The sequence below is a fragment of the Apaloderma vittatum genome, unplaced genomic scaffold, assembly GCF_000703405.1.
Source record: "Apaloderma vittatum isolate BGI_N311 unplaced genomic scaffold, ASM70340v1 scaffold10073, whole genome shotgun sequence".
Lineage (NCBI taxonomy): Eukaryota > Metazoa > Chordata > Aves > Trogoniformes > Trogonidae > Apaloderma > Apaloderma vittatum.
In genome coordinates this window covers 10,909-22,642 of record NW_009707486.1, presented here as the reverse complement: position 1 = coordinate 22,642, position 11,734 = coordinate 10,909, and the positions used below count along the sequence as shown (strand labels likewise).

Here is an 11,734-nt window from a genome sequence, read left to right as displayed (position 1 = left end):
CCATCCAGCAGGAACCAATCTGCTCCTGAAAGTCAGTACCTAATGTGAAGTTTCTTGAGTGCTAATATTGCATCATTCATTCTTTTTTTTTTTCAGTGCTAGTTCTTAATAACAATCTGTTAACGATGTACATTATAGATATATATATGGGATCATTTCTAAATAGTGATTTGTGTGACTTAAAGACACTGATGACAAACAAGGTATTTTACATATTTTATTAGTAATGAAAATAGTCCTCAAAGGCATGACTGCACTTATAACTTGCTTAGCTCCATCAAGAAGGAAATAAAGTTCCTTTGTCAAATAGATTGAATAGCTAGACACTAAGGAAGAAGTTAAAATTATATCACCACAAGCAGTAACTGCCTCTTAGATACTGCCTTATGTTCTTGTGGAGCAAAAGAAATTAAATAGAAGACTTAAGAACAGCCTTGAAAGAAACTTGAAGCAATGAAAGCATGGAGAATTTGTAAAAAAGCTAGACAGGTAATACTTTAGAAACCCTGACCCTGAATTATAAAGTACAGTAGTGCTACACTCAAAGCATGTATTAGAATTACAATAACTCATAAAAAAGGGTACTCTGCATCCTGCACTTCTCAATTTTTCCTTTTGGATTGCTGCACTAAGTTCAAGGCACAGTTTTCATGGTTTTGGTGTTTTTATAAAGAAAACAATACAAAAATACACTACTAGTAAGGCAAATATTAAAAACAGGATTAAGTCCAGTATACTCAAATATCCATTGTCAGGCATCTTCAGGGCATAGGCCAGAAATGAGTATAACATTGTCCACTCCAATTTCTCCAGTTTTGCCCTTCCCACGTTCTGATTCAAAAGTGACCTGTCGTAACAGAAGAAATTAACCGTGAAAATGTAGTTTATTCAACCATTTAGCAAGTCTTAATGCTATATCTGAGAAATGTTTCATCACAATACAAGACTTAATGACTTAAATAAATCCTTGCAGTTTTTAGAATTTCCATGTATTATTTGAATTAGACTTATAATCCTCTGCACAGATTTACAATATCAAATGGACTCCTTTAATAAGATTACTTGTTCTTATTGTACAAAAAAAATGCAAATTGAGCAAAATCCCATTATAATAATGTAGTTTTATCACAGTATGTGATGTTAGTGCACTTCATTTCTTGAAGACATTACAGTTATTCATTTATGATCTATTTGGATCCTTAAGTTTTGGGTGTATATACTATATATATTTATGTATTGGCATTTATATATGTAGTATAGTATGTGTACTGTATAGAGAGAGTAGGTTCGTTTTTATGAATAGGATGCCTGGGCTTTATTTTATAGTCTGATTCTCACGTATGTAAGGGCTTTTCTACATCATTCCAGCAGTGCAAAGAACCTTGTAAAGAGCTTGCATTTCATTTATACTCAAATCATTCATCACTCAGTTCTAGAGCAGAAGCCTTTACACAGAACTGTTAAAATGTTCAGTCCCATAAATGAAAACCAGGCCCTAGTATTTCAAGGAGAGTCTTGCTGAAGCCCTGACCAAGTCAGTTTGCCATGCACAGCATTCCCTGTTGACTAGTATGTCCTGCTCCTAGGGTGACTGCCCGCCCTTGATTATACGTGATGTCTCCTTTTGCACTAATTATCTGGTTTAGTGTGGTTTAAAGCATCCTCTCCTATGAAACAGAGATAATTTTAATTTTTTTTCAAGGAATATATATATATGCTTATATTGCAAGGGATATCAAACAAAGATTTTTATTGTTTGTGTTAATTTATGATCCGATGCAGTTTTTTACAACATGACAGGATTACTGGCATCAGTTTCCTAACTAACTGGGGTAATTCAGTTCTGAAATTACAACCAGATAATAACTTTTCTGCCTGCTAAAATGTGTGCTCTTGTTTCCCACTTCAGATAAGCCTTTCAATTGCCAGTAAGTGATCCCTATAAAACAGCTGGTGGGACACTTGGAGATCAGGAAATTAAGCTGTTGTGTTGGTTATGGAAGTTGACTTTTAAAATGTGCTATACTTACACTGTTGGTTGTTCCAGCCCCCTGAAATATCTCTATTTTTCCGGTTCTCCACCTTTCATCTTTTCCTTTGTTCTGCTCCCAGACAGGAGCAGTTTTTTTGTTTGCCAGGAACACTCGAAGTTTCCCCACTCTCTCGCCAGCAAGCCGATAACTGAAAATCAAGCAGTAGCTGCTCTTTGGTGTGAGGTCAGTGAGGAGAAGTTTCAGGCGCCCCATATCCTTCTTGTGCCCCACAAAAGCTGGAACTGCCATGTAGTACCCATCGCCTTGTAACAAAAACAAATTAAATAAAAAAGAAAGAAAATGAATTTTTAACTGCTTTGTGTTACGAGGAAACCATGTTACTTGAATAATTTTAAGTAAGACTGGAGAAAAGCAGCAGGGGGTGTACTTTGCAAGGAATAAGCTTGCACTGCTGGGAGTCAGATCAATTTACAGAGTAGATGAGTTCATATTTTACTGGCAGTTACAGTCATTCTTTCTTGCACTATCAAAGGCAAAACCATCTCAGTTTTTCAAATCATAAAATCATAGAATGTGTTGGGTCGGAAGGAACCTTTAAAGGTCACCTAGCCCAACCCCCCTGGAGCAAGCAGGGACAGCTTTAACTGGATCAGGTTGCTCAGAGCCCCATCAAGCCTGACACTGAATGTCTCCAGGGATGGGGCCTCCACCACCTCTCTGTGCGACCTGTTCCAGTGTTTCACCATCCTCATTGTAAAGAACTTCCTAGCATCTAATCTAAATCTAGTGCCCCTAGGCCCATCAATCTCTTTTCTGGTCTGAACAACCCTAATTCTCTCAGCCTGTCCTTGTAGGATAGGAGCTCCAGCCTTCTGATCATTTTTGTGGCCCTACTCTGGACCCACTCCAACAGGTCCACATCCTTCTTGTGCTGGGGGCTCCAGAGCCAGACACAGCACTCCAGGTGGGGGTCTCATCAGAGCAGAGCAAAGGGGCAGAATCACCTCTCTCAACCTGCTGGCCACGCTTCTTTTGATGGAGCCCAGGATGCGACTGGCCTTCCTCACTGTGAAGGTGCACTGTTGGCTCATCTCCAGTCTGAACACGCTGCTGTGCCTCTGTGGTCAGACCATTTCCAGTACATGAGCTAGTTCAATACTGTCTCCACTATTCTCTGCAGTGATGACAAACTCATAAAGGAACTGGTAACTTATTCCCTAAATCCTGAAGAACCAATAAAATGGCAGAGATACACGAAGTGATGAAGGGATAAACCATCTAGGCCCATACATAAAGTCATAATCAGCAGATGTAAGTTCAGGGAGACAGGATAAGGTCAAGGTAAGATATTCCTGGAAGTGACAGAGAGGGGACTTAGGGAATGATGGGATAAAGAAATACATGGAGCAGGAGAGGAAGGATTAGTGAAGAAAGACTGGGATGGATAGCCTGTGAGAGAAGAGGGAGAGAATGAATGTGTAAGAACTGGAGCAAGTGGCCTGCAGGATATGCAGGATCCTTGTCCCTACTGCAGCAACTTCTGCAACATTTCCTGTGTTACAGAGACATTGTTTCAAACGAGTTTCTTCAGCCACACCTTTCTACATACACCTGCACAGCAGTCACACATTACACTCATGGAACTTTCTCAGGTGTCAGCAGGCCTGCCGTTGGTACCAGGTCAGGTATCAGTTCTTCTTGAGTAGCCCTCTGCCCTCGGCTCATTCGGAGGAATGCTGTAGCTATTTTTTCTTGCAGACTTGGAGATTTCCGAGCAGTTTTCATAGCGCTGTCTAGGCCACGTGAGTGACTACACTGCCACATCCATCTAAATAGTGGATGTGTGGTTAAACACCCTACCAGTCTTGGAAAGACACAATGCGGAACTAATAAGGCTTCCATCGCCTTATACTTTGTGATTTTCAATAGTTATATTCCAACAACTTTTCTTATTTTCTGATTCATTTGTGTTGAAACACGTTACTGATTACCAGTTGCCACTGGGTATTTGTCCTGGTTTGAGTTAAATAGAACCAATTCTGTTCAGTGATTTTACTTTTCAGCTGTCTCTTCTAAGAGGCTGCACTTTCTGAAGTTACGACCATGTTTTTGCAAACAGTGCCTGCTACTAGAACTGGTAACACCTGATGTTTACAGTCACTGCCTGGCACTGGGATGCAGAAAGGCTCTTGCTGATACTTATTCCTGCAGTGACCGAGGTCACTGCTGGCTCTTGTGTGCCACGCTGGGGGTGCCGGGTAGTAAGAGGGGTCACAAGGAAGTGAAAGGTTGCACCTCCGGGGAGTAATAGACAGGACAGGTGACCAACAAGAGTATTCCATTCCATTCCATTCCATTCCATTCCATTCCATTCCATTCCATTCCATTCCATTCCATTCCATCCCATCCTATTCATGTCATATTCAGTATAAAGCTGGGAGACCACAGGGGTTAAGCCTCTTCTTCAATGGCCGGCACCCAAGGAGGACTCTGTCCTCTGCCTTTGATCCCAGCCCTGAGTTCCTGAATCCAGCTCCTGTGTCCAGGATGGTGGCAGCAGTGGGATGGCAGCTGTGGCTTCCCCAGTGCCACCTGCTCTGCAGCATCAGTGGTGACTGTTGTTGCGGAGAGTCAGGTTTGATATCGCTTTTGTATATATTTGTATACGTTTGTATACATTTTATTTTCATTATTCCCTTATCAGCACTATTACTATTTTATCAAAGCTGGTTTTGATTTCTTTTAGAATCTATGAGTCTCTCTGCCTCATTCCCTTTTCCTTTCCCTTTGGGGAGAGAGAAGGTTTAGAGAGTATCTGGTGGTGTTTAGTGGCTGGCCCAGCCCTAACAGTATTTCAGAGAAACAATCATAGAATCCTTTTTTTTTATAAAGATAACCCACTGATAGGAAAGCTGTTTCTTGATTCTGTTTTCCCCTCCATCCACTTTTTTTTTAGGGTGTGAGCCATTAGATAAAAGCATAGCTAGAGGACAGATATCTAAATACCTATATCTCGATCAGCAGGATTCCAGTCAAAGTCATCATCAGCATCTTGTTTCCAGTCACAGACTCCTCGACTGAAGCTGCAATCAACTGAAAAAAAAATTGGCAATGGAGACTCAGAGGTGAGAGGAGCATTGTATCATAAGTGCTGATAAAAAAAGTTTGGTTTTTATTCACCTAGTTATTAATGTATATGTCATTCTAAAATTATCTACAATCTGAGTTCAGATAGTGACCTAGATTAAATTTCAAAAAACCAAAACATTGGAATTTATGTAGTAGTTCTTTCTTCAACTCACAGGAAAGCCTGTTGTCTCTTTTTACGGCCAATGTCTCATCTGCACATGAGTTTTTGTGCTGCGACTTCTGTGTACTGAGTGCCTGCTGATCGCCAGGTATGGTTGGATGTGTTAGTTTTGAACTCTGGCATCATAAGTGGTTTGAGATCTGCCGACTTTAGAGCTTCCCTCTCTCCACTTGTTACGCTGCTGTAGTTGTAATCGGCTGAGATGCTCAAGCTCCAGTTCTATCCATTGAAAGAGAGAAGCTGCCCTCCCATGAGAGGAATCTTTTACAGCAGCACTTGATACTCATACTACACAGAGCTGGGAACAGCCCAGATAAGCTGACCTTTAGAGCACACTGAAAAAGGATGTCACCCAGAGGCACACCACAGCCTTCGTGACTGTGCAGATGAAAAGCAATACATACACAAAGAAACGCTGTGTGATGCAAGTATGACAGATCAGATTAAGCCATATGTCAGCCATCTGATTTCCTCATAAAGAAGCATCTTTCTTGTTCTTTTCATGTATTTTGTCATGAGACAGAGAAGTGCAGTACATGGCATTTAGAGAGCTTTACTGTATAAATCCATTATTTCTGAGACTACTGTTTTCTGAATTGGAAACCCCCCAGTATCTTAATGTCAGCCAGCACATCTGTCTGTTTTGTTTTGTTTTCTTTAAGATTTGGAAGCATCTTTGGGTTGTTTTGTGGTGAAACCCACCTTGTCCTAGAAACAATCTCAGCTACAGCCAATCCCATCATTTCAGCCCCTGCCCACTTGGCTGGTAACTCCCCAGGAGGATGCTGCTGCCCTGCAGATGCATCATCTCAATACAATCTCTCAGTCTCCCCTTTTAGATTCTGCTTTTTTCCCTGGATCTCATAAGCAGGTCCTTACAGTCAGCTTCATGATTCTCTCCATCACAGGGAAACTGTCTCGCACCAGGAGAGAGGGGGAGTGCCCTTTGATCTGCCTTTATGCTCTGCTTTGACCAGAGCTATGCTGCAGTCTGGTCTCAACAGCCAGTGAAGTTTTCCATTTGAAAGTGCAGGAAGCAGTTTACTAGGGCATGGCAGAACTTTAAGTTGTGTACATAAATTGACAGGTCTCGAACCTTGTATCCTTCCCTCACTGATTTTGCAACAATTTTTTAATGTGAGAAAGAAGAGGTAGTATCATCTTACTCTGATATCCATAGGATTTACTGATGAATTGGGAACTATCATATATTCATAGCCAGGTTATTTAAGATTCTGAGTAAATATTTATTTTGTCTTGTTCAGGGGAAACTCCTACTAACTGTTCACAGAGGACCAAGATTAAAACCAGGAGAATAAGGCTGAAGGACACTGGCATATCATTGCGTGCTATACAACACTTCTCCCATGGCTTTGTTTTATAGAGGATAGAAATTACTTTATTTCTTCATGACTATAAAATAAATAAATGAAATTAAATTGCAGGTCAGGTTTCAGTGTGAGGGAGCTTTCTATGTACGGCTTATAAAGTATGTTTTGAAAAGAACATAAAACCAGCATCTCACACTGGAACTGGCAGAACAGTTTGGTCACATACTGTCTCTGATGCGCTCAGCAAACTTTTGGTTTATGTTACAGGCTTTTAAATTGGTTTTGTGTCGGCTAGTATAGGTTGTCATAAAAACAAACAATACACAGGAAAATAAATACTGTAGAACAAAAATAATCTACCTTCTTGCTCTGGTCTTGGAGCTGCAACTTTCCTCTGTGCCAGGCGAGGGCCGAAGGCAGCTGCTTCTTTCACCTTGGGAACTAGAGAAAACAATTTGTCAAGTGCAGAGCCATCATAGAAACAGAAAATGGAACTTATTTCTTTATACCAGTTGCCATAATTTATTTAAATAACTCAGTGTATCTGTTTCCCACTCCACCACCAAACTTCCATTCCTACCCTCAGTTAGTAACTCTGAATTTTACAACTTTGGTTACATTGCAGTTTTCCACAGCTCTGTGCCTTTTAAGCCATGGGCAACAGAGCTACAGAATGCACAGGGTCATAAAACACTGAGCGTGAACTTTCTTTGGCACAGTGATCTGCTTTCTTGCTGCAAAACTTCAACTAATAATCAAAGTACCTGAACTCTACCAGACAGCGAAGACAACGACTCAACAGCTCGGCAGCACTTTGCCAACAGCAGCCTCAAAAAATGAGTAATGTCAGAGACTTTGTAAAAGTCATAAATGCTGGGGGATCAAAGGCCCACAACTCTGTTTTCAGGTACGTGATAGCAGGTGCTGTTGTAACAGAAGCCCCGGAAAGTTATTCTTCTGAAGCTGTACTCTCTGTTGGGGTAGATTTTCTCCTGCAAACCTGATGTGCTCTGCTGTCTGCTGGGAAGAAAGGATGCAGCGACTGCTCTAGCCCTTCCTCACACTCCCTGCAACACCTGGCTAGTGCTGCCAGATGTTTTGATAATCAGACCTGGTGGAAACCCCTGAATAAGTTCTTTTGTAAAAATTGGCTTACGTGTCTGGTGCCAAACTGGAAGAGTCTGTACAGCAGCACGGTCAGTGAAGGTGAATCCTCTAAGTTACTGGCCTTAAAGGAGGGAGTTACTCAAGAAGCACTACTTTGCAGCAGCAGCCTCATACATGGAGGCAAAACCTCTCCTGTCTGATAAGCTACAAAGATAGAGAAGCTTGCAAACTATTATTTACTCCAAGTAATACTCTAAAATATTCTCAGTATTTTTAAAGTTCTTTGATTAAGCCTCTTTTGTACTAATTTAAGTGATTAATGGAGAAGTGCACTCTCTAAAAAAAAAAAGATAGTCCCAATTTCTTTATGCAGAGCCTGAGTAACTAATCTCACAAGAGATAAAGGAAACATCTGCTTTCACTGACAGAGAATTCTATCCTTTGCAAACACATAAATGCAGACAATCACACACCTGTGAAAACAGGAGGAACCTAAAAGTGCCATTTTAGAGGAGTGAGAGAGGATCCTTTGGATTACTGCTTATAGAAGATATTACTGGAAACTGAGGGTGTTAGTGACAGACTGGAGTTCACTTTTCAGCCACACCACGTTGGCAGCAGCACTAAGAAGAGCTCAGACTTCCCCAACAGTGCCAGATTAAAGGAGCTATGGAAATTACTTTTCCCTACTCAGCACTGTATCGTACATTCTACTAGAAAGTCACAAATGCCAAATATTTTAAAAGTCATCACTTTCACATCCACGCACATTTGTTCAGAGGGGATTTTGTTCCCATTAGTTGCACTGAGCTAGGGCTTTCCATCGAAATACTCCAACATACTCACAGTCTTAAGCATATACTCAATTTTAAGAATATACTTGCAAACCACTACAATACTAGCACCATAAAGACTATGCCATCTACTTAACCTTTCTTCTCCTTCAAAACTGTCAAAAATTGCTCTGTGTGTACACCAGAGAAAACAGATACTAGCAAAGAGGCCCTGGAGGCACTTTCCAGAAGTGCTGAATCGAGCTGAGAAAGGAGACTCAAGCAATCTTACGAGCTTTCTGATGAACTGCCAGAAGCGTGTCCTCTCTTGTTGCCCTTGCAGCTTTCCCCTCACCAAGACCATTGCTTAAATCACCTGGATAATATTCTTACTTAAGGCAAGGATTAATATATCTTTCTCCAAATTAATATACGTCTACATATACACATTTAGGAACAGGGACATAGAGATTAGGTGTTAAGTTTACTGTGATGCCATAAACTTGGCCTTGTACTTAGTGAAAGAGACTCAGGCTGTGAAAACCTTTGCCAAAATGAAGAGACCTATTAAAATGTGATCAGTTTTGCAAAAGAGTGATTTAACAGAGGACAACAGCTGCCAGAATGATTTATCAAGTTATTGAATTACACTCGAATTCACTTGAGGGATATACATGCAGGTGTAGCTGTGTGCTGCAGATGCTTCAAGTGAAGAGCTGTCATGCACGTAAGAAGAGCCAAATTTTGCATCCAAATCTATTTTTGCTTTCAGCATCAGGCATTACACTCGGGAAGATATCAGCTGCATATTACAAGAAACTAAGCTTCAGCTTACAGAAAGGTTTCCAAGAAAGTGTACTTCTTGAGATGAGCCTACATTTTCCATCAGACCATCACTGGACACAGCCAGGATCCAAAGTTTACCCCTCTCCTAGGTACAAGGTGGGAGTCAGGATTGCTCAGGGGGAATCTCTTTGAGCCGTGTTAGATGCAGTTTTTCAGATACATCAGGAATTGCAGCAAGGAAAGAGACTTTCTGCAAAATAGAACAGCCCAAGCCAGCTCTATCTGTCTGAAAGTACTTCCCTAAAAAATAATAGGACTCACATAAAACAACTCTGAAAATACTGAGGATGTCTGCAGTCACGGAAACACGTCTTAGCAATAACCTCTGAAAATGAGAAAGTAGTGCTGAAAAGAAGCATCAAGACATTATTCTAGTATAAACATGTCTAAATAGCATGCCCTAAAGAGGATATAGAAACATATTTTTACATAAAACTAGAAATCCACTTTAAAAACACTGAGCTTACAGGGAGATGGCCAATAAGATCACAAAAGCAACAGGAAGCTTCAGGAGTACATCTGGAAAAACACTGCTTGGACTAAGCTGCAATACTGGAAGGCTCAAAGCAGAAAAAAACCAAAAACCAACAACAAACAAACCCTCTGAAGCCAAAACCCCAAACCTAACAAGGAGAATAGGTCTGTGGAGCACTGTTTTAGGTGCACCCTTCAGAAACAGTACGAAAGCACTGGTAAGTGACTGGCAAGTGACTCTGTGGTGCTAAAGGAGCATACTGAAAACACTGACACATTTTCTTTCATGTGCACTTAGTTTCACCTCTGCTTTGCCAACTGCTGTATATGAAATTACTTATAGGGCATTTGGAAATGACATTTTTGTCTGAAAAAGTATGGCTTGGATTATAGCTTGGAAGTAATTTTCTATTTGTCTGCAGTAATGCGTGTGCTAACCTTAAGCCTTTAATTCCTTTTTTTTTTTTTCCCTCCTATATTTCTTATAAATCATCTGTGGCATCCCATTGAGTTCTTGCTGAGGCAGCTATACTGGAAGAACAGATATATAAGTGGTGGGCAATGAGACATATTTTTATTTCTTGTTATGACTGACTAATTTTTCTCTTCCCTGGAAAATGGCTATGCCTGGTTTTGCCTAGGTAGTCTAGTTAGTTTCAATGTAAAAATAACACACAATATTTGGGAAAAGTAACTCGCTGCTGGTATTTCTAACATGTAGAATTTTGAAGTGGCCAAAACTCCAGCATGTGGGAACTCTCCCAGAAATGATACTTGCTGTTTTTCTAACATCGCTCTCTGATGTTCAAAGCCCATAAAAAAGACCCCAGAAAACCAGAGCTGGGCACTGTAGAAAAATCAAGCAGAATATAAGAGGTAGTAAAATGAAGACTAGCCTCCTATATATATGGTATATCACCATGTCAGACTCAAAGGAATATGCCACATCTCTGCCACCACATCCTCCTCTGAAAGAATTACATTTGCCAGATGTCTGACATCTTTTGAGCCTTTTATCTATAGCTGTGGACTGAGCTGTGGTCTGAGCATTATTCACTCACAGAGGGGTCTAATTATCAGAAAAGAATAAGATTAAGAGCAAACATCCTGACTGAGAGAGTGCTCTTGTTCAGAATTAAAACCCATAAGGGAAACAGTCCACTTTCAGTATTGCCAAACAAACCACAAAACCAAATCTCTTTATTATTCTTCATGCTATCAAAGGATGGGGCTCTGTAATTAATATAGCTGGCTCCATGCTATCACGGGAGTGTTTTGAGCACAATAGGCATTTCATAAACTGATAACATACAGAATAGGAAATTTAGTTGCAGTTGGTTAGGAAAAGCACTGAAATGTTAGAAAATGACAGAATTAGGGTTGTGTACTCTAAGTTCATCTCTAGCTTGAGTGTAGCATCTGTACGATCATTGCTTATATTACCAAGCATGTTGTTCCACCTCTCTGTGTTTCTTTCCATGTACAGACAGAACATTTCTCACTTAGTAAGGAGCTTTCCAATACTTTGGTTTACTCTAATTTTCTATACGTCTGAAATTTTTGCAGTCAGTAGGACAAAATTCTATTTATTAAACCGCATGTTTCACAGCAGCACAGGTCCTTCCTTTACACAGATCAAGGTATGGATCCCATGGAAAACAGTCATTTGGAGTCATTACAGACTGTATATCATAACGTATAAAGATATAAGAAGAAAAATTTTTGTTTTCATAGATGACCTTAATTTTGATATTTCTTAAATGTTGGGGGCTTCCCTTTTCTATCTTTAACTATTGTGTTCTTTAAAAAAACTCTTAATAGCAGTTTTCATGAAGGTCCTATATTTTCATAGTTGTCCTATTTTAATAATTTCAATCTCCATATAGTAATTCTTTGTTT

General features: G+C 40.2%; 1 protein-coding gene across 1 annotated transcript in view; it reads right to left on the bottom strand.

Annotated features, from left to right (window-relative positions):
* Window positions 1-644: 644 nt before the first annotated feature.
* The window catches only part of LOC104271525 (epidermal growth factor-like protein 6), a gene marked incomplete at its 5' end in the record, with an annotated part of 15,894 nt that continues 4,804 nt past the window's right edge, over window positions 645-11,734 (bottom strand). The window contains 4 exons of the mRNA XM_009866214.1: window positions 645-847; window positions 2,031-2,296; window positions 5,001-5,087; window positions 6,996-7,076. Coding sequence (XP_009864516.1) covers window positions 752-847; window positions 2,031-2,296; window positions 5,001-5,087; window positions 6,996-7,076 — 530 coding nt within the window. The remainder of the gene's footprint in view (window positions 848-2,030; window positions 2,297-5,000; window positions 5,088-6,995; window positions 7,077-11,734) is intronic.